Raw genomic sequence first — 24,236 nt, forward strand, 5'->3', positions numbered from 1 at the left:
CCACCTAGCATCATACTCTGACTTCAATTTTGTGAAGCTCAAATAAATCCTACTTACACGTTGGCACCACAGACACCAGTATCCCAGAAGCTTCAAAATGATGCACCTTTCTAAGAAAAGTTTTTATGAAGCAAACATAAAATGGAAAGCAACCAACAGAGAGACCACACAGTCTGACTGACGTGTATTTACTGAACCACTGTGCTTACCTGGGGCCACTGAGGAAGCGTGCCTCAGACCCAACCGGAACCTCATTTAAGTTCTCACTTCCAACTGTCAACACAATGCCACCCTTTGTTTTAGAGTCAGGATCCGGGCACTCTCTGACTCCCTAAACAACAGCAGCCCAGTGATGTGATGTTAAGAGGTGCTTTTCTTTTCCCTAACAGCCTCTTGTTTTCTCCAAGGACCAACTACACATGAGGAAATGATCAGCAGCACACAATAGACATGACTGGGTGGGAGGGTCATGGAAAGCAGGAGCGGGCAATTCAGAAAGAAGGGAAGTAGAAAGTCGTCAGTCTCTAGGTTAGGCAGTGCATTTTATTTTATAAATAGCATTCTAACTCAGAAAAGGATACCCCTCAGTATTTATTATAAATATTTTTCTAGTTTCCCCAAAGCACAGCACATAATCCAAAGATGATTTTGTCATGATTTAGTCATAAAACACACTCCACTGGACGAATGTTAACACATGGCAAATAGGAAATATACACTCTTTATACACATACTATGGCACTGTCCACTAGTATCTTAAAAAGACTCTCATTTCTTCTTATCTCTCAATAGCTAACATTTGTGTTTGGTATACAACGTATATATACTATAAAAACCATATAATAAGCAGCTCGCTGTGGCGCATGCCTGTAATCCCAGTGGCCCGGAAGGCTGAGGCAGGAGGATCACGAGTTCAAAGCCAGCTTCAGCAACAGCAAGGTGCTAAGCAACTCAGTGAGACCCTGTTTCTAAATAAAATACAAAATAGGGCTGGGGATGTGGCTCAGCAGCCAACTGCCCCAATCAGGTTCAATCCCTGGTACCAAAAAAGAAAAACATCATATAATGAACATTTTCCATTATTTTCCCATTATTTACAATGTTTGATTTAAACGATTGCGATCATTTCAAACATTAACAGTGTGTCTTACTGGAAAGATGAAATCCAAAGAATTACGAAGGCTGAAAAATCGTTTATTTTATTCTGCTTACTCATCTATGTGGTGTTTATTACCTGAAGCTCTGAGCTGTGACATGAAGTGGTTCTCTCTCACTAGGGTGACACATCTGGCTCTAGGCTATGTCAAAAGAGAGCTCCCAAAACTATTAATGTTTCTATTTCGAGACACTGCAGCCTGCTGAATCAAATGGGTGCTGAAGTCCCAAAGCAACCATTCTGAAGGAAAGCACGTCTGACTTCTAGGATGGTTTCAAAATGTGATCTTCAGGCCCGGTCGACACACTGTTTCAAAGACACCTGATCCAAAACATCTACACTCAGGGACCCAGGGGAGCTGCTACCACCCTGTCACCCTTGCTCTAAAAGGCAATGACCTATAAAATAAAAATAGAAAAAGCAAAGCATAAAAACTACTTAATTTTTCTTACTTAACTTCTTATTTTGAAAAGTTTGCCAACAAAAAATTAGAATCATGAACCCTCACAAACCCATAATCCAGTTTTAACAACCTGCCAGCTTATGGCCAATTCTGTTTCTTTTTTCATCCCTCACCCCAATTATTTTAGGCATTATTACTGGTATTACTATATATAGTCATCCCTTGGGGGAATGTCACAGTCATCCATAGGGGACTTCATAGGGAGTTCCAGGACCCCTGTAGAATATGAAAATTCAGGGATACTCAAGTCCCTTATATAAAATGACCTATGTACATCCTCCTTTCTACCTGAAATCACTTCTGGATTACTTATAATACGTAATACATTGTAAATGCTATGTAAGTAACTATACAGTACTGTGTAGAGAATGACAAGAGAAAAGTCTAACCATGTGCAGTGCAGTTGCAATTGGTAAAGAAAATGTGATATACATGCATGTGCAGTGCAGTTGCAATTTTTTCCTCCAAAAATTGTTGATCAACAGTAAGTCAAATCCACAAACAGGGCTAACTATACTACGTTATATACATTAGTTTATTATATTAGTATGTACCTCTAAAAGATAAGGACTTTATACTCATAAAATGTTGGTGGGACTGCAAATTGGAATAACCTACCCTGGAAAGCAGTATGAAGATTTCTCAAAAAAAAAAAAAAAAAAAAAAAAAACAGGAAAGGAACCACCAAATGGCCCAGCTATGCCAGAGTTTATAACAACAACAGTTCACAATAGCCAAGCTATAGAACCAGCCTAGGTGCCCATCAACAGATGAATTGGTAAAGGAAATGTGATATACATACACAATGGAGTTTTATTTAGGCATACAGAAGAATGAGATTATGGCATTTGCTGGTAAATGGATAGAACTTGAGAATATAACGCTAAGTGAAATAAGCCAGACCCAGAAAGTCAAGGGTTGAGTGTTTTCTCTCATAAGACGAAGCTAGAACTAAATAAGGGGTAAGAGGAAATGGTGGGGGGATTCCATGAAAATAGAACAGAGGTCAGTGCAGTAAGAGAGGGGATTGAAGGGGAGGAAAGAGGGTCAGGAAAGGGAAGAACAGCGGAATGAATCTGACCAAAGTTTCCTGTGTACATATATGAATATACCACAGTGAATTTCATCTTTATGTATATCCATAATGCACTAAATGGAAAAAATCCACAAATTAAATACAAGAAAAATCAGAGTAGGGAAAGGGAACAGGGCAAGGGAGGTGAGGAGGGAAAGGAGAGGTAACAGGGACTGAAGTGGAACACACTATGGTCCATGCTGGTATAATTATCAAAATGAACCTCAATATTATGTATAACTATAACAAACTGATTAAAAAATTATTTCATTAAAAAAAATAGCCCCTCCAAAAAGGTAGCAGTCCTCTTTGGGAGAAGGAGGCAACAGCGAGAGGGAGGGGAGGCTTTGCTGTAGTATCTTCCAGTTAATTTAAGATTTAACTGCAAGAGAAAACGCTGTGTTTGGAAGCACTACAGAAAGGCTGCCATGACCAGAGGCAGGCAGAGGGGCCCAGAAAACAGGAGGTGGAGTTTGGATGAAAGATGCCCAAGGAACAGCTTGTGTAGATTCACATACCTGCAGGTGACAATGTCATCAAGTACAGGACATGAATTCTCTATGTGAGTAAAAAGTAATAGAGAGCTGAGGGCTTAACGACATTACAGAACGTAATTATGATTCCCATGATGTGCAGGGCCAGGCATTTATGGGATGAAATGGACTCACCTATACCTCTCTGCTGCCATATCCAGCCACACGAGGCTGAGAGAATCCATCACTGAAAGTACCAGGCCTTTAAAGGGCACTTCAAAAACACTTCTTTTTTTAAAAAACAAGTTAATGTCTGAACTCTCTCCTTCTCCTTTTCCTTACTGTTATTTATCTGCCTTATAGGTTGGAAAAATGCTATTTCCTTTCCTGGTGTTCGGTTCTACTTGTTGTATCTGTCCAACATTAACAGCCTCGAGACCCACCAGGACAGCTGCTGGGACTCCCTTGTGAATCTTGTTTACACTGAATTTCTATATGACAAAGTGCTCCCACATCTCCCAGCATTCTGATCAGTCGAGTAGGGATCTGAGAAAATGAGATAAAAGGTAGCTGACTTTTAGGACCTTGTGTATTTCTGTCACAATGCAACTCCTCTGATAAATAAAGATGTTACACATATAGACCAAAGTACCAGATGACAGATCTCGATTAGACCCATTAAAATTCTAGACTTCTAAATTCATTTAAAGAGAAATGAACATCACTTTCCAATCTCACTTGAAGAGACTAATCAAATATTCCCCAGTAAAGGTCAAAAGGAAAATGTCTTTAAGGAACAGACTTCTAATGTTTTAAACTTTTAACTTTTCATTAGTTTGGGTATAATAAATTTTGAGAACTTTAAATTTTGAGCTGATTCTCTCTTTTATTTATTTATTTCTTTATTTTTGGTACTGGGGATTGAACTCAGGGGCACTCGACCACTGAGCCACATCCCCAGCCCTATTTTGTATTTTATTTAAAGACAGGGTCTCACTGAGTTGTTAAACGTCTCATGGTTGCTGAGGCTGGCTTTGAACTTGAAATCCTCCTGACTCAGCCTCCCAAGACGCTGGGATTACAGGCATCCGCCACCACACTGGCTCTTGATTCTCTTAATTGGATTATAGCTTGCCTCTAATAACTATATTTCTTATTTTATGTAAAAAGAATCCAAAAATCCTGTATTTCGAGGTGGTATATAGCACTACCTCGCGTAAACTCAGGCAGTATGACTTTTTATATTGATGTTGTTTTACTGCATTTAACCAACAAGACCTATTTCTTTTACAAAAATGCTTCCCAGAGCAAATAACATATGCATAATTCAAAATGAAACTAACCTAAAGTGTGGTTGGGTCTAACAATGCTCTTCATACAAATTGCCCAGTTTTAACCTAATGTTATTATAAATTAATGTTATTAATAATGTTATCCTGTTCTTGTCGGCCTGGAAAAGGGCATTTCTAGTCAGCTTAGAGAATTACTCCATCCATAACTAAAAATACCAACAGGAAGTGCACCTGAGGCCACACCTCTCCCTGGGGTACCTGTTTCATCCGGGGAGCTGGGGGAAGCACTGTCTTGGGACAATGTTGTCCAGCTTGACTCCTCATCGCTTGGCGCCAGGTTCTGAATCCGGTGGAGTGCACAGTCGGTTTTGGCCCCTGTCTTAGGATGATCCTTTTTGGTCTCTGGGCTGGAGGACACTGTGGCTACTTGCCCGTCTTCCGGGCTGGACTGGGGTTTGTTTGGTTTCTGCAGCAGCAAGTCACCATTCCCGATGATGGCAGCAGGGACCTGGCCCTGGCCTGGCTGGGCTTTCTCTTCCGCGACCCCATGGCAGTTGCCAAGGTTCTGCTCCAGTTCTCGGGCTGAGGTTTCCAGGTCTGCATAGTAATTTAGGAAGCTCTTAGTTCTCCTGGGCTGGGAGGGTAAAATCTCACAGCTGGAGGAAACCTGTGGGTGGGGCTCTTTACCTTCTAACTTCTCAGAAGTTATGTTGATGACTGCGGCGGGGCTGATGTTTTTGTTGGGGTCCTGCTGCCCTTGCTCGGCAGCCTTTCGGAGCTGATTCTCACCATTTTTCACCAGCTTGATGTTGGCTGAGCCGTTTCCCAGGAGGGGCTGTGCAGCTGGATCTGAGAGGCCCATTGCCGCCTGGATGTTAGTCAGTGCATATTTTTTCCTGCATTTGGGAGGTGTGCTGTTCTTGGTGTCTGAGTGTTTTATTTCAGCATTCAGCAGTTCATTGTGTGAAGAACGGAGATTAAGGGTGTTTGGTGGTGTGGCTGGGCTGTTCCGATTTGCGACGTCTGTGGTTCCGCTGCTGGCCATAAACACTGCCAAGGTGTCCGCACCTGAGTCACCTGGGGAAAAGGAAAATTGGTCATTAGATGCTGGTGCTGATGGCACGAGTTAGTATGCAGCATGAGCCGACATTTTTATAAGGAAAATTGAAAGAATCAATGCTTCTGCTCCATAATACACTCTTGCAGAACTGCCCCATTTCCCCTCCTTATTTCACAATCAGTTCCTATGTTAAACAGGAGCAAATAAAAGGCTTAGTGTGGATACCCAAAAGTCAATTTTTAGAAAAGCTAAGACATCTGAGGATCTAAGTTTTACTTGGAATAAAAAAAAAAAAAGCATTTTGAATTCATATAAAAGCATTTCCTTCTGGTGGTTGGTCTTCAGTTTTCATAACCTGAAAATCATCCCCTTTCCAAACATTTATATCACATTTGTATTCTATAGTTCCTTCCAGCCACAAAAACAAAAACTTTGCTCAAAATTCCTCTGGGGCTCCAGTTTTCTTAATTAACCTGAGAGGTCATTGTTCAGTGATGTTCCATACATCCATGTTTAGAAAATGTGTTCCGAATGTCTGGAAACCCAAATCTCCATTAGAGTTTGCTCAGGTCTTCATGAACATTTTTGACCTGGGCTCACTGTTTGTGCCCAACAGAAATTTTGAAGAAATGGCTTAATTTCTCAAGAACACAAACACAAGCAGTATTACTACTAAAAATGCAGCCTTGAGCCCTGGACCACAGACAACATGTCACAGAGTCCCCAAAGGCATCTGAATATATTCCACTGAATTAAAATACAGACTCAGCTGTCTGCAGTCACCACATGCCCTTGCAGAACTCCTGGCAAGCTATCTGACAGTTGCATTTATCTCAGATATTGTTCGCACCATCAGTGATTTATTCCGTATGTCTCTTGTTAGGAAGAAAGAAAGGTTTTTCAGACTACAAGAGAATAAAATTCATCAGGAAGAATTCCAAAGGTTTCAAGTTTCTCAGTTTCTGAGCAATGGCTTCCTTCTTATCTGATCCTCTGCCCTCCACATCAACTTTGGTGATCTCCACACCAGGGGCAGAAGAACCAAAGCACAGCTCCTGACATTCTTGAAATTGTATTCTGACAACTCCCTCTTCCTCCCCCAAGAAAATCAGGGATCTTCACAGAAGAGGAGGGCAAGAATTTCTCCCTGATTGGGAGCTTAAAGCTATCTTTTTATTATCAAATACTTAAGTTGGGCAATTTTAGAAGAGTCACTCATTCTTGAATCTTCCAGGAAGCTAGGCAATGTCCATGTGCTCTAGGCAATACCCATATCTGTAACAGAATGACCATGTGGCCCATAAGATAGCTAAGGGCTATTACCCGAAGAGGCTAGATTTGAGGCCACATTCTTTAAAATTATAATAAATCCTGCTTACCCAGGAATTACTTCAGCTTTTCGGTCTCATTTATAGGAATAGAGAATACAGTGTATTTCTTCCCTTTAAATAATGTCCGGGAAATTGAATTTTTTTTTAAAAAAATTAAGACTGATCACTACTACCATGTTATGAAAAACATGTTCCAATTTATAATTCACTCTCATTCAAGAGTAGTATTTGATATGAGCAAACCCCAGAACTCACATGAACTTTTTCCCCGAGACATATCCACAGCACAGATACAAGGTTGACTCCCTTGAGTGACATGAGAAAGTGAAAATCTGCTAGCTTCCTAAAAGGCATAGCAACTAACTTCTATGAAGCTGTTTTATGATTTTAGGTATTGTATTCTAGCATGTTATTAGGGAGAAAATTTCATTTGTTTATAACTATAAACATTTTCAGAAAGAATGCCATCAGAATTTCTAGCTGATTTTAATATGTAAGTAGCTTTTATATCCTCTAAGTGACAGATCACAACTTTTAGCCATGTTCTCATAAGGCTTTTGGATCCCACAGCCCTCTCAGTGACAAGGTCACTCTCTCCCTTGCTTAACAATCATGGTGGGTTTGGGAGGGGAAGGCTAGGTTAGAACAGCACCATCCTGCACAAAGTAGATGTGCAAACTCAGCTCTGTATTTCCTGTAGATGGTTGATGTGAGGATTGACAGTGAAAAGGCCTGCAGAGAGCTTTGGCACAATATGGAACAATAAATCTGGGCACCCCTTACTTCTTTGTACCCAAGAGACAGAGCACAAGGTTTCACTATGAAAAAATAAAAATCCCTCAAGGGTTCAGAGGAATCTGCATTTCTATTTAAGTAAAATAAAAATCTTATAAAGTTGCTTAAAACCTAATATTTAGCTTTTTTTCTTTGGAAATCATGGGACCTAAGAAATAAGACCAGATACTTTCAACATACACAAAAAGCAAGTTTTTTAGACTCTCCATTTCTTTGCTGTAAAAATGGAGATAATAATAGTAGCTACCCCTTCCCAGAGCTTTGCTGAGGACTAAGAGATGACTTGTTAAGCATTCAACCTAATGGCTGCATATCATAAGAGCTCAAAACACTCTAGAGATTATTATCACTTTACAGTTCCCTCCTTTCCTGCATGCTTTTGTTTCTGTGGAAGATAGACACACAATAGTCACAGAAATCAGCTAAGGTGGTGGCTGACAGGTGAGAGGAGAAAATGGTTTTCTCTTCTTGGGGTATAGAAGATCTGAAGGGAAAAGGATAGATCATCACCTGAGGATCCTGTGCCAATCAAGACATGAAAGGAGAAGTGGCACATAGAAGGGAAAGAGCCAGCCAGGGGTTCTGTGAGGTGTGCTCTAGGACTTGGACCTGACCCTGAGGCAGTAGGGTATAGAATGAATTGGGCTATGGTGTATATGTGAGTGTGTGTAAGGTATATTTGTTTTTATGTTGTTATCTTCCACCACCACATTCCCAAAGAAGGAGATGACTATGGCAGAAGGTCATTAAAGAAGCGACTTAAAGTAAGAGATCAAAACAACAATGGTCATCAGAGAAACAATGGAATGAGGTAGAAAGAGGTATCACACTCACTGTGATGGTTAATATGAACTATCAATCTGATTGGACAGAGAGATATCTAGGATCCAGAGGCTTCTGGGAAGACTTCTAGATCTGATAAACAAATTCAACAAAGCAGCAGAATACAAGAGGAACATACAAAAAAATAATAGTTTTCTTTTACTCCAATAATGAGTCCACCAAGAAAGAAATCAAGAAAACTACTTCATTCACCGTAGCCTTAGAAAGTAGCAATAACAACAACTTAGGACTAAATATAACTAAGGAGGTAAAAGACCTCTACAATGAAAATTATAAAACACTGAAGAAGACCTTAGAAGATGGAAGACCTACCATGTTCATGGATAGGCAGAATTAATACAATCACAATGGCCATATTACTTAAAAAAAAAAAAATGCAATTTCCTGGGTCAAGGGTTCAATATTTTCTCTCCTGAGGAAGCTAGAGAGAAGGAAAAAAATTAAAAAGGGGATCTCCCATAAATAAAAGAGAGATCAGTAGAGGCAGGCAACCAAGAGGGAGGGAGGATGGGAGAGAAAAGGGAAGAACTGGGGAATAAAGTTGACCAAATCGTGCTGTGTGCATGTATGAATATTTCACAAGGCATTCCAATTTCATATATAATTATAATGTACCAATTAAAAATAAATTAACATGAGCTGGGGTTGTAGCTCAGTGGTAGAGCGCTTGCCTAGCATGTGTGAGGCCCTGGGTTCAATTCTCAGCACTGCATACAAATAAATAAAATAAAGGTCCATCAATAACTAAAAATATATAAAAGCAAATAAATAAACAGAAGAAAAATCAACAGAGTAAAGGGAAAGGGGCAGAGGTGGATTAGGAAGGTTAAGGGGAAGTATTAAAGACTGAAATACAGCAAATTATGTTGCATGCACTTATGAATGTGTTAAAAATAAACCCCACTATTATGTATAACTACAATGCACTAATAAAAACATCTTTTAAAATAACATTTCTTGGGGCTGGGATTGTGGCTCAGCGGTAGAGCGCTTGTCTAGCATGTGCGAGGCCCTGGGTTCAATCCTCAACACCACATAAAAATAAATAAACAAAACAAATGTATTGTGTCTAACCAAAAAAATAAATATTAAAAAAATAAAATAACATTTCTTGGTGTATTGATAGGGTATTTCCAGGCTGTCATGTGGGACTGCAAACTGAGTCGGGGAGATACCCACCATAAATGTGGGTGGCACAGTGCAATAAAATGGGGTCCAGGTGGAGCCAAATCCAGAAGGAGGACTCCATGGAAGATGACAGATGAATTTCTCTATAGCGGAGTGTATATTGCTGCTGCCATCCCCCAAGGACATGGGACTTCAGCTCCTTTATTTTTCCAAAGCAGCTTCTGACCATAACTCTCCAGGGAGGGCTACATGACCGGTGCCCCTTGTTCTAAGACTCCAGCTTGTTGAACTGGGCAGCTACTGGTTCATTTGGTTCTCCAGCTTACAGATGGCCCTTGTGGGACTACTCAGCTTTTGAATGTGCAAGCCAATCTAATAAATCCCCTTTTATAATCATTCATACATATATATGTATGTATGAATATATATGTATGAAAAATGTTAATCCTACTGACTCTGTTCCTCTGGAGAACCCTGATTGATAAGTTCACCACTCACAGGGATGGCTCCATCTCCACATTCCTACTTCTGGCATTAGAATAGACTCTGCTCTTTATCAAAGGGGAACAAGACCTAGACATTAAGGTCAGTTGGGAGGTTACTGCGATAGTCCAGCTAAGACAGTGAGGAGAGGACAGTAGCTTTTTTTCCAAAAGAGTTCCAGCTCTGGTCAATCATCTCCTGAGGTCATGGAAAGTGCACCCTGAAGAACCCACACTTGGGAGTTCCTGTTTATGAGCTGAAGTCAAGGAGGCTGGAATGTGGCATATGGCAGGACAGCAATAACTCCTCACACTAGGCTAATTCTTGTGGGGCACGATGACCCTGTTTAAGGAGAAAAACAAGATCCCAACTGTACTGTCTGCTACATGCTTTAGATGTATGTTCCCTGACATGTCATGAGAGCATATCCTGTTTTGTCACTGGGGAGAATGTTTTCTTAGTACTAGCAAACAAGTTGGTTGTTTTCAAAATGTTCTGCCATAGTTAAGACTGAACCTCCCACTGCCCTATAAAAGGTGGGCTGTGCAAGAACAAAGCAGCCTGCAGCTCTGCAGGCGCCCCAGCCAGCTCCCACCCACAAACAAATCGTCCACTTTAAGACTTAGCGTCTTCATGCCTAACTGCAGGACTAAATGCTCAGTAGTAGTTCATTAGCGGCAGACCAGGACACGAAGATGAGGTTTCCATTAGCCACCTGGATTTCGGGGCAAAGATGGAAAAGAGTTTGGTGAACTGAGTTACTAGAAGGACATCAGAGACTTTCAACAAATCTGCTTCAGGATAATGGAAGAGGTGGGCAAAGAGTGACCCTTAAGGAGCTTTACCTCTACAAAGTTGGGGGGGACAGGATGGTAGTTGGAGAATGATCCAGGATTATGGGAAAAAATTTTGTTTCTTTAACAACAAACATCTTTGTCATGTTTTACTGTTCAGAGGCTACAGAAGCAGAAGCCAGGAGAGAGGGGAGAGTGGTCACAAAGGAGGAATCGGCCAATGTGGTAGAATCCAGGTGAGGAGAGAAGGAGACCACAGCAGATGGGAAAGAGTCAGCCCTGCCCAAGAGAAATGACACATCTTCACATGAGAAGGGACAGGAGGGAATAAGAATAGGAACAGATGCATAAGTCAATATAGTGACACAAAACTGAGGAAAAGACAAACTGACAGCCTCCCTTTTCTCTATGAAGATAAAAATTCCCCTGGAGGAAGCAGGCTGGGTGGAGGGGTCTAGCAGGGAACTGAAGAGAGGGACAACATATAGACACAGTCACAGAGGGGGATGGGAGAAGGCTTCAGGCTTGCTGCAGAGGAGGATGCACTCCAGGACCTGGGTAGAGCAGAGAATGAGGGAATGAGACCCAAAGAAGCCAAGAGCTAGGGAAAGAAGAAGGTCAGGGATCAAAAGCCTCAGAAAGGTTGAGGAACAGGAATAATCGTTCTCAACCCTGGCGGCACGTTAGAATTCCTTGGGGAGCTTTAAAAAAAATACAGATGCCCCGGTTCTACTCCTAAGGACACTCCCAAAGATTCTGATTCAACTACCCTGTCAGGGTGTTCAGTGTTCTTTGGGTGGTTCCGCTGTGCCGCCAAGGCTGAGGACCAGTGAAGTAAAGGAAGTGCGAGATCTAAAGAGTAAAAGTGTCTACACCTGAGTTCACGATTTCAGAGGCCCGTGGACACTCTAATCACATACGTCATCTTCCCTGTCTTCCCAAATGTCCCCAGCCAATTCTGCGCTCCTTCTGAGATTCAGGGTAGATGTGAAGGCTTCTCTTGCCCCTCCAGGGCTCAGTGGTCTGCCTAAGCACATCTCTACTACAGCATCACCCACTCTGCTTCACTGTCATTTTTAATTTGATGGAGTCTCCCACCCGCACTGACCTCCATCAGTCAGCACAGCAGTCTAGCGCACAGTAGGCTCAATAAACATTTGTAGGAGAAATCCTTAAACAACATGAAAAAGGCAACTGTTTCATTAACACCTCAAGAAATATTGACATAAAATATCTAAATATAGGGCTGGGGTTGTGGCTCAGGGGTAGAGTGCTCACCTAGTGTGGGCGAGGCCCTGGGTTCTATCCTCAGCACCACATTAAATAAATAAAATAAAGGTCCAACTACAACTAAAAAATGAATATTTAAAAAAAGATAAAAAATAATATAGATCTAATTCTTGAGTTTCTTATCAAATATTCAAAGGGAACTACCACTATGGCCTCAATGGAAAATTCACTTTTCCTTCTTTGAAAAAGCTAGCTAATGATAGCACAAAGAGAAAGGGTGATGAAACATCATCTCAACTTTAACTCCACACAGCATCTGAGCAAGGATTAAAATAAAATCCTGCAATATCACGTCTATGTCAATTTATCTTGCTCCTCAGTCTCAGCACTAGGAATATGACCCAGCTATCCCACTCCTTGGTCTACACCCAAAGGATTTAAAATTAGCATATTGTAGTAACACAGCCACATCAATGTTTATAGCAGCTCAATTCACAATAGCTAAGCTGTGGAAGCAACCTAGATGACCTTCAATAGGATATGAATGGATAAAGAAACTGTGGTATATATACACAATGGAATATTACTCAGCATTAAAAGAGAATAAAATAATGGCATCTGCAGGTAAATGCATGGAGTTGGAGAATATGCTGAGCATAATAAGTCAATCTCAAAAAACCAAAGGCCGAATGTTCTCTGTGATAAATGGATGCCGATCTATAACGGGAGGGGGTTGGGTGGGGGTATGGAAGAACTTTGACTGGGCAAGGGCGGTGGTGGGGGAAGGAGCATGGGGGTACGAAGATGGTGGAATGAGATGGACATCATTACCCCAGGTACATGTATGACTGCACATATGGTGTGACACTACATTGTGTATAACCAGAGAAATGAAAAGTTGGGCTGCAATTGTGTACAGTGAATCAAAATGCATTCTGCTGTCATATATACCTAATTAAAATTAATTAATTAATAATAATAAAGAGGAAGACTCTTGAGAACCACAGGTTCATGTCTTGTGACCCTGAGCAGACTGGTGCACTTTTCTGCCAAAAAGACTGTTCACCAGCTGCAATCCTGTCCTGTTGAAGTGCTCCTATTTGGTCTGAGGAGCACTGGGGCCCAGCCAAGGCTGTGGTGTGCATGTGCTCTGGGCAGCCTACCATCCAGTTCTGGGCCTTCCACTAACCTTTACTGCACCACAAATAGCATCTGCATTGTTAGGAACAATGAGCAGAAGAGAATTAAGTAGAATGATTATTAATAGCCCAATAATTCAACAAAGTATGGAGAAAAATGAATTCTATGTGGCTATAAAAATGAAAGGACAGCTCTCTTCCCCTTTCATCCTAAGATCCCACCCACTTTTGATTTTTCCAGTTTACATGCAGGACAATTTTAGCCTGCTTTCCCCAATACTGAAGCTTTACTGACACTCTGAAAGTTGATGCATTTAAGCCAGGCACATTTTAAGTTGCCTCATGTAATTTTAACCACACATTTGAGACCAAAGTACACTGGTCTATTACTCCCACAGATTGGGGAGATGGGGAGAATCAAATCCACTCAAGCCTGGGCTGGACTCAGAGAACTCATGGCATTACCAACTTCCTAGATTCCTAAGCTAGAAACCTTAGAATACTCCTTCACGCATTTCTTATCTTCCCAAAGTCTTACCAATACTGCTTGAAAATGTTTCTCCAATACTTCAAGTGCCCCCTTCCCACCTTTTCTCTGCCTGCTTTCAGGACCTCACCCCTTACTCTGAGTTTTCCTGTGGAGATCATTAATATAACCACTCTTTCCATCTCTATCTACCTAAGTACAGGTTGTATATCCCCAATCTCAAAATCTAAAGTTCAAAATGCTCCAGAATCTGAAACTTTCTGAGTACCTATATAATGCCACAAGTATAAAATTCTACATGTGACCTCATGGGACTGGTTGCAATCAAAATGCAGACCCACTAAAAATATATAAAATTACCTTCAGGCTACATGCACAAGATATACAGGAAACATAAATGAATTTCAGGTTTAGACTTGGGTCCATTCCCAGGATATCTCATTATATATATTCAGATATTCCAAATCTGAAACACATCTAATCCTAAGAATTTTGAATAAGAGATATTCGACCTGCATAAATGCCACCCCCTACACGTGCATGCATGTGCACGTACATTTGCATACATTTAAATTTTTGAGGATTGCCAGATATTTTACAAAGTATCTGCACCATTTTACAAGTCCCACCAGCAGGGGAAAGGGTTTCAATTTCTCCAAATCCTTGTCAACAATTGTTATCGTCTCGTTTTTATTATGGCGGTCCTAGCTGGAATAAAATGGTATCTCCATTGTGGTTCTGATTTACATTTTCCTTTCATTTTTTTTTTATTTCCAGAATTCCCAGTTCTTTATTCAAAGTTGGCCACTGAGAGCACTCAATATATTTTTTTGTTCACTCATTCACTCACTCACTATTTATCAAGCACCAACTATGTGCTAGGCTGTCTCCTCAAGGCCATGAACACAACAGTGAACAAAATAAGCAGAACTGGCGAGGAATGAATAAGCAAGATGCCACTAACCAGGAGGGCTGGTGTGAATACAGAGGTGGTTCTCTTCCTGGATTTGTCAAGGGGACGGACCCCAAATGATTTTGCCATCACCTCCAAATCAACTCATCGGGCTGTTCTGAGTATGACTCAGGAAGGTTCAATATCAACGCAAGAGGCTCAATTCTTATTCCCGAGGTAGATTCAGATTTAAGAATGTGATAAAAATGACTATTACTACTTTCCGCATTGTCCTGCATGTACAATGGAGAAACATCTATTAGAGCCCGGCATGTACACATTCCTTTTCTGTTAACAGTTCTGCAATTTGGGGAGAGGGAGAATCAGCTTTCCTTGATACACATTCATTAATTCAACCAACTTTTTTTTGGTGTGTGCTACTATGTGCCAGAGATGCTTCTAAGTGCTGAGGATACGGCAGTGAACAAAACTGACAAAGTAAAAATATCTCCTCTCTTGGAACTTATGTTCTAGGGTTTTAGCCCACGTGTTTCAGGCAGAGATGGGTACACTCTTATTTCAGGGGGCACAGCCAGAATGGCAAATCCCCTACAGTTCTGGTGGCTGGCTCCAGGAAAAGAATGTAACCCCACATAGAACCCCTCATGAGACCTTTGCTAGAATAAGAGGTGCTCTTGTTTCATTTTTGAAAATTAGAAGATTTAAGCCTAGAAGTTCAAGGGGTCGCTGCATAAGTGTGAATCTAACAAGAAAACAGAACCAAGAGACAGAAAGTAAACATGTCCTAAAATGGCACTGTTAGAATAATAAAGTAAAGCATGATGAACGGGAGAGCCCTGGACTTCTCAGGTCAAGAGACTTATTTATCTTGCTTAAGCCATTTTGAGCTGGGTTTTCTCTTTTTTTGCTACTAAAAGAGCCCTAGTTAATACATGGAGTATTTTATAAGAAGCCTAAGCAAAATTAGGAAAGTCAGGATCAGTCTAATTTCAGGGCATACACAGCTGTTCTTAAACCTAGGCACAAAGGTCCCCGCACGGATGCAGCCAGGAGGACCAAACCTTAACCCAGCTCACAGTACAGACCTGTCCCAGATCCTGCAGTTAGAATGGCTTCCCCGCCTCCTTTTCTCTTTTTTAAGACATACAGACTTGTTTCAGAGAAGAAGCTGTCAGTAATGACAGGAAACCCTTCTCTGTTCAGCAACAGTCTGCTCACTCTCCCTTTCCTACCATGACACACTTGTAAAATTGGAAATGAGCTGACAGATGGGCCCAAGGAAGCCCGACGTTTGCCCGGTTCTTGAATGAGACTTGGTGTTTTCTCCAATTTTGCTTTACTGCTGTACAATTTCATTTCCACTGAGGAGTTAACAACAAATCGCCTACCCTGAGGAATGCTGCCTTTTGAACTGGACCTCCAAGTATTAAGGAAAAGAAATAAACTCAGACTTTTCCTCTTAGGAAGGAGAGGCAAAATAAAACTGGTTTCCTGAAATTAGTCATGAAAGCAAACCCTCAATGTGATAAAAATGATAAGAAATTCTCTGTGAACAAAAGAAGCAAAAGGTACTAGAAGGCAGCTTGGGCTACTGGGTCAGGGAGATCACGGGAAGAGAGCCTGGGAGGTTCCCAGTACTGAGACAGCAACTCCACAGGCTGATCACAGGGTCAAAGATAAAGGGGTCCTTCCAACAGCTAGGTCTTACCCACCTCAGGGGCCCCCGGTGGGCTCCACTGAACTGCCTGAGGGCTCGCTCCATTCAAGCTCCCAGTAGAACTGAGGGCTCCAGACAGATGGATCAAATACTTTTCTTTAAGACATTTGATCAGCTCCTCACTATCTCAGACTAACCAATCCACAATGTATATATATTTCAAAACAAAATTTTACATAATAAACATATACAACTTTTGTCAATTAAAAAAAGTAACCATGAAACCGTATTTTAAAAAATTCAGAGTCCGTGATGAAAAAGATGAAGTTATTACGCACACTCATAAGTCTGAAGTAGGCAGAGGGCCCTACAGGAACATGGGTCTTATAAACAGAGAGGGCCAGGGGATGTTTTCCACAAAAGGACTACTAAGCTGAGTCCTGAAGGGTAGGCAGGGAGAAAAAGAAACTACAGGTGGGGGAAAGTCTGGTATTTCAACATAACACCTGGCAGATGTAATGGCTGGTTACTTGGGAAACACAAGGCAGAATTTGTGTACTCAAATAAAAAGACCTTGGAAAGTAGTCCCTTTGGGAAATTATATGCTTACTCCGAGGATATTTTCACCGCTCATTTTTAAGCTGTTTTCACTCCTTAGAAAAGCTTCACCATCTTCTGAAGAATTTATTTTTTAATAGAGCTCTAGACTTTTATGGCCAAGTATGATAAATATGGTCAACGACCAAGCTTGAGAACACTGGTATAGGAGAAAAGAGTAGGGAAGGAGCTATAAAGGAAACATTATGTGTTTCCTTGGGTAACTGAGAAGCTGGGTCTCAAGTCAATTCCCAAAGGGGAAAATATTACACAATAATAAATATCAAAGTCCTTGAAATAGGGTAACAACTTGACTATGTTATGGGATAAGAACTACTTGGAAGAAACCCCTGAGCTGAATCCTGAAGGGTCAAAAGGTATTTTCCAGGCAGGTAATGATATCAATTCTGGGAGATTTGTCTTTTCAAACACTTCAGACATGCTCTTAGTTGCAAATGCAAGCCTGTAGTCAGAGCTCCCAAGAATTGAAAAATCTTTGCTCACTACCTGCCGTTTGAATTTTTCAAACAAAATAAAAATCCTGGAATAGGATACTCCACTGAGATAAGAATACTGCTTTCCTTGTAAAAACTGTTACCTTCTATATCAATGCATGATAGTAGCAGCTGTTATTTAAAAATCACGTTGGATAACTGTTTCAGTATCTCATACGACTACCAAGGAACAAAGCAATCTGAATCCCTGCAGAAAGAATGAATACATCATCCTAACAATATACAGCCACAGCAAGAAATTTCTGGAAGTTATTTGATTCTTCCCCTCCACGTGAGGAAAAAACCATCATTTTATATATTTGTCAGCCTTACTCTTTTAATGTTTCAATACTGAGTCTATTTGCAACATAATATAAGATTTTATAGAACTCCTAAAAAGAATTATTCTCAATATTTAAAATCTATTTTTTTAAATTTTAGTGTAACAGTAGAATTTATTGAAGAATAGAAACAGGAACAGAACTGTTGCAGTGCAATAGGGGACTCGATTGCAGGTTTTCTTCCTAAAATCTATTTTTTTTTAAATGTTTTTTTAGTTGTTCTAGACCTTTATTTATTTATAAATAAAGAATTGAACCCAGTGTGTCACACATGCCAGGCAAGTGTGCTACCACTGAGCCCCAGCCACCGCCCCCTAAATTCTATTTTTTAAAAGGACATATGCTGGGTGTGGTGGCACACGCCTATAATCCCAGAGGCTCGGGAGGCTGAGGCAGGAGGATGGTGAGTTCAAAGCCAGCCTCAGCAAAAGGGAGTTGCTAAGCAACTCAGGGAGAGCCTGTCTCTAAATGAAATATAAAATAGGGCTGGGGATATGGCTCAGTGGCCAAGTGCCCCTGAGTTCAACCCTGTTACCCAAATTAATAAATAAAAGGCATACATATTTGTCTTGAGTTTCTAAAATTAAAATACCTAATCAAATATGTATTTATAAAGAAAACCTATCCCTTCCCCAAATCATCACAGCATGAAGAATCAGCTTTAAGTTCCTGATTTTTCTATATAAACTTAGGTTTGTCATATTATTTTTTTGACTTATTTTTTTTTAATAAAAAGGGTATTTCTTGCCATTCCTATGCCTGTGCTGAACTTAACCACATTCCCCATAAACATTGATTGAATTATTTTCCCCATGCCAGGCCAAAGCTGTCTGTCTCAGGTTTCCAATGCTTTTTTTCACTATTATTATTGTTTACTTCTTTGTTGAAATGTAACACACAAAGTGTTATGTAAAGGAGCAAACAATTTGAACATATTTAATAAGTTTCACTTAGAATATAAGAAAATTAATATATTTTTATCCTTGGTTAAGTCCACTTATTTAAAATGAGAACTTGCTGAGTGGTATGTTTCCTAAGAAAAATGGAATGGACAGATCTACACATGCAGTCTTATATTATGTTCAGTTTGAAATGCTACTGCAATTGTTTTTTTCTTGTTATGTTTCCATGAGGCTATGAATTAAATCCCACTATATTGGGTCTAGACTAGCAGCTATCATGAGACAAAAAAAGGGACATACAATAAAATTAGTTGTTTTTTTTTCTGAAGACCTGAAATTAATCAGCATTAGGTTCAAGGAGAATATTAATTGGGGGATTCTATTCTAGACAAACTTCACAATATAAGAAGCAAACCAAGATTCAACACTAACACCTACTGCTTTGTTCATATTTCAAAAGTTCACAGGCTATAATTCACAGTGCTAGATGGTACAATTTCAGTTTTAATTTCTTGTCATAGTCAACCAAAATATTTTTACATGATGACTTGTGCAATTATTACAAAAATAAGATTAAGTTCTATTGATCCTTCTACCTTTTTTGGATATTCATTCTTCCATTAGCAAAAAACAATGAAAACCAGAAGCATGTTGTTTTTGCAAATTATGAGTTTAACATTAAAATAATTGTCTCATATGTTTTATAAGGGTTTAATATTGAACTGCTTCTCTGTATTGAAATATGTGAAAATGTATCTAACCTGGAAGTACTTCTGACATGGATCACTGGGCGTCAGCAATGGTGCAGGAAATAGTTTATAATTTGCAATCTAAAAAACAAAAAGGAATCATTTGAGAAATTAAAACCTCAAATAACAAAGCATAAAAGGAAACTATCATAACATTGAAAGTTCTTACAAAAGCTGTTCAAAATTTTAAACAAATGTTGGCAAATTATGTACAAATTTTTGTTTATATTCACAGTCAATCCTACCGCTTCTGACTCTAATTTGAATTCCTACTTAACTACATTCCTCATAAACATTTATTGAATTATTTTCCCCATGCCAGGCCAAAGCTGTCTGTCTCAGGTTTCCAATGGCTTTTTTTTTTTTTTTTTGGTTGTAGTTGGGCACAATACCTTTATTTAATTTATTTATTTTTATGTGGTGCTGAGGATTGAACCCAACACCTCGCACATGCTAGGTGAGCATTCTACCACTGAGTCACAACCTCAGCCTTCCACTGCTTTTTTTCCACTAAACACTTATAATTCAGAAGCCACTAAGGAAAAAAATTACATAAAACTACATAAAAACGAAAACCTTCTGTTTAAGAAAAAAAATTACTATAAACATGGTAACAATGAGAAACAAATTACCATCACAGATGACATAAAAGGACAATTTTCCTTTATCTAGAAAGCAATCCCTGAAATCATTAAGAAAACTAAGAACAAGCTACAGGAACATGAGCAAAGGACAGGAACAAGTGCCCAGAGAAACATAAATGCCCAATAAACATAATTAACTAACCTCATAGGAAACTAAATAAAATGCAATCTAAGTACAGTAACTGACTGGTTCTCATAGATCAGAATACCAAGATGAACAAGCTTGAGAACACATAATTTAAGGCAAGGACGCTGGAAATAAGAATACTCAAATCTTGCAGGTAAAAACTGACAGAACTCTTTGGGAGACCATTTGCAATATCTGAGCAAATTCAAAATACATCAAACTCTACTGCTCAGCAATTTCACTTCCAAAAATTCATTTTACTGATAAACTCACATTGATTCTATCATTCTACAACCAGAAAAACCTGGTAATGACCTAACCGATAGTCAGTGGACAACTGGCTCATTAAGTTATGATACATCTATTTAATGCCACCATTAGGAAACATGAAGAGGAACTGTGTGCACCCACATGGAAAGGATATCAAGACATATCACTGAGAAGTCACTAACACGCAGGGCATGGCATGATATAATTGACTAACTATTTTAAAAGCATACACATATGAACACACACAGGTGCACCTCACACACCTGCACTTAGAGAGGAAATTTCTTCAAAGGAACAGTAAGGACCTAGGAATAGCAGTAAACCGCCAGTTTACCAAATTAGATACATAACAAGGGAAACTAAAAACAGACCTTGTTTTCAATGAGTCTGCTATCAGGAATGTCACTTAGACAGATAATGTATTATAGCAGGTTAAATGAGGATACTGCATGATTCCATTTATGTAAAGTACTAAAACAGGAAAAAACACTGTGTGTCAGGATAGTAGTGGGGGCAGGGGTGGAAGAGGAAGACGAAGGAGAGTAGCTTCAGGGATACTGGTCACGGCAATGAACTGGTTCTTGACAGAATGGGAAAAATTCATCAAGCTGGGCTGCTATGTGCACATTTCTGTAAGTGCATTGCCATTTTACAAAAAGTTACAAGAAAGGGCTAAAGACTAGAGGCTTTCTGAAGCATAATTCAAATGGAAAAACTTAGTATTTGCAAAGCCTCTAAATTCTAACCTAACCTTTCCAAACTAGTAACCTTTAATGAGCATTACTTCCAACTTTATGATTCAGATAATGACCTGACAACCTGGTCTGCTGGTCCACAATACATTTTTAATTATATTTTCACATACGGTGGGTAAGGCTCATTACTCTGGTATAATTAAAGGGGTGGGTTTATTTTAAACTGTCCTGAAATACCAAGAGGTGCCTCCCTCCAGACGCATTTGTCTTCACCCCATGCCTTTCTCAGCACCTTAAAAAGTATTTTTACAATTCAATTTTCCTTTGGGTGTTGAGGCAGGGGGAAGACGTCTTCAATGTACCTTAAATTATAAGCAGAAGCACCAAGGTGATAAATAAATAGTTCAATGAAACAAATACCAATGAAGTAGAGAGAAAACCAAAGAAAGGCACTCTTGCATGCATACTTTGGGAAGGCTTGAACAAAAGTTAGGAGCATGCACAGCTTTTACTGTATATAATCCTTAAAATAGTCCTGTTTTCTTGACCTGAACCAAACTGCACCTTTAGCAAAGTTAAGAATTAGGTACTTTGCTAATCACTTCATGTCATAAATAGCCCTATTTATAGTGCTATTGTCAACCAATACACATTCCACACTTACCACGCACTATGCATTATGCTAGAAGCAGGGATGCAAGGACAGTTTGGTCAACAAAAACTATTTTCCTCTTCAGTGTAGTATGCAGTCTATTGGGGGAGATGGATGTTAATCACAAAATTAACTCAGATCAGTATGTAAATATGTATTTTCTGGGGGAAAATACCTCAGTTGTTAACAAAGGACAGGTGCCAGGCTGCAGTCTGGAAAGGTTCTCCTGAGACAATGAAATTTGAGGACTACATAGGATTTAGGAAGGAAAAACATTTCTTAAACACCTACCATGTGCAAGAAGGTATTTCCTGGCCTTGGAGATGGAGTACAAATATCCCAGCTACTTTTCCTTGATGAATGAATCTAATCTGGTAAAAACAGTTTCTGATACAAACTTGCTGGTGTGAACCAACAATAACTTGAGAAAAAACAAAAGAGGCACTTAGGAAATGGGAAAACACTAGGCAAATGTAGGGTTTTAAGAAGAATCTACAGCTGTGCTGTCCGATACAGCGGCTACTAGCAGCAGCAATACGGAGCTTTCAAACACTTAAAAGGTGACCAGTCCAATTGAAGAACTGAATTTTCAACTCTATTAACTATACTCAATTTAATTACAAATTCATAAAGTGATACTTGATACGCTAGAAAATTAAGTAACACTGGAACTTTTAGAGTAGGTGAACCTATTTTTTCAACTCTGAATTTTATGGAATCTGAATACAGGCCAAGTATTTCCCATGAATATTTTGCATCTGAGTTCAGTGCTATGAGTATAAAATACATGTTGATTTTGAAGACTCTGCACAAAAAAATGCCAAATGTCTCACATTCATAATATTTAAATATTGAATTAATGTTGAAATGAAAACATCTCAGATGTACTGAGTTAAATTAAACATGTTTAAATTAAATTTAACTTTTTAAATTTTTGTTTTCACGTGGACTAGAAATTTCAATTTACCTATGTGCCAGTCTTTTATTTCTGTCGGAGATGCGCTGACCCAGAGAATGTAGACAGAGTCCGAAACTTTACCTTAGATTAAATTATTGTCTATCTTAATCAAATGGTTATCTACCTTCTATCTGTAAAAGTAAAGCCTAGCAGAAATGTTACCTCTCCTATGATTCTGGAGATTTTGCCAGCAGCATTCAGAGCACAGAATGCCACAGAAATCACATTCTGAGGTCAAAGGTGCTGGGGACGAATGGCAGGCCCCTACATGTTCTGCATTAGGAACACAGTTGTGATTTTAAGGTGAAGCACAAAACAACCTAAGTGAAATAGTCTACAGTGATTTCCTGCCTTGCAGCGGTGTTTGCCTGTGCCCTGTAAATGAAAATCCATTGTGCTGACGGGCCTTGGGGTGATACTATTAGGGCCTAATAAACATTCCACAGGACCTGAGAGAGCCCGCAACAGAATTCACAAAAGCACAATTAAACAAATAGATGAGTGAATAAATAAATAGAACACCCACTTCTATTCTGGTTCCGTGTAAGATGCCAGGCACTTGCAAATGATTCCAAACAGAATAAAAATCAGACAAAGAATTTGGCTTTGCCTGTCTTCCCCAAATACAGGCAAATACGACTGACAAATTCGTCCCTCTCAATTGACTACTCTCTCTGTCCTGCCTGCTCTCTCCTCAGACATTGTTAGGGTATGATGTGATTTGTGTCCCCCAATGATCTGCTGTGAAGAATGGCTTGGTCCCCAGGGTGGTGCTGTTGGAAGGGGGTGGGCCCTTTGGGAGGTGGAGCCTTGTATGAGGCCTTCAGGCCATGGAGGGGTCGAGGGTGTTAGGTACCTCTCCCTCAGCCCCTTGGTAATTCTGGCAAAAGGGCTGTTACAGTCACCCAAGTGGCTCTTGGTCCATTGGCCTGAGACATAACCCTGGCCTGCTCCCACATGCATTCTAACCTTTGTTCCCACCATTGTTCTTCACCTTGATGTAACTGTGTTATCAGATTTTGTTTTCCCCCTATAACAAAAATACCTGTGGTAATCAACTTTCAGAGAGAAAAGGTTTATTTGGGTTCACAGTTTTGAAAGTTTCAATTCATAGTCAGTTAGTCCTGTTGCTTTGGGGCCTGTGGTGAGGTGGCATATCATGGCAGGAACACACCGTGCAATGAAGCTGCTCACCTCAGAGCTGGGATGGGAAAAGAGAGAGAAGACATGGTCCCACAATTCCCTCTGAGGGTATCTCCCTAGTGACTTCAAACTTCCCAGTAGGCCCTGACTCTTAAAATTACACTACTTTCCAGTAGCATCACAGGCTGGTGACCAAGCCTTGAATCCCCGACCTTTGGGGGGAATACTCTCAATTCAAACTGCAGCAGTGATATAGCCCTCATCATAACTGAGCTGATACAAGTGCCATGCCCTTAAACTTCTACCACTCTGAGCTAAGTCACCCTTCTCTCTTTCTAATGTAGC

General features: G+C 39.9%; 1 protein-coding gene across 10 annotated transcripts in view; it reads right to left on the reverse strand.

Annotated features, from left to right (window-relative positions):
• Positions 1 to 24,236, reverse strand: part of Apbb2 (amyloid beta precursor protein binding family B member 2) — a 331,462-nt gene that overhangs the window by 155,392 nt on the left and 151,834 nt on the right. For 9 of the 10 annotated variants that reach the window (XM_077110214.1, XM_076865348.2, XM_077110217.1 and 6 more), the window contains 2 exons: positions 19,415 to 19,483; positions 4,718 to 5,536 (listed from right to left, as the gene is read on the reverse strand). In XM_077110214.1, the coding sequence (XP_076966329.1) occupies positions 4,718 to 5,536; positions 19,415 to 19,433 (838 nt within the window). In that variant the 5' untranslated portion in view covers positions 19,434 to 19,483. The remainder of the gene's footprint in view (positions 1 to 4,717; positions 5,537 to 19,414; positions 19,484 to 24,236) is intronic. The other variant, XM_076865351.2, reaches the window with a different exon arrangement.

Source organism: Callospermophilus lateralis, chromosome 8 (genome assembly GCF_048772815.1).
Source record: "Callospermophilus lateralis isolate mCalLat2 chromosome 8, mCalLat2.hap1, whole genome shotgun sequence".
NCBI lineage: Eukaryota > Metazoa > Chordata > Mammalia > Rodentia > Sciuridae > Callospermophilus > Callospermophilus lateralis.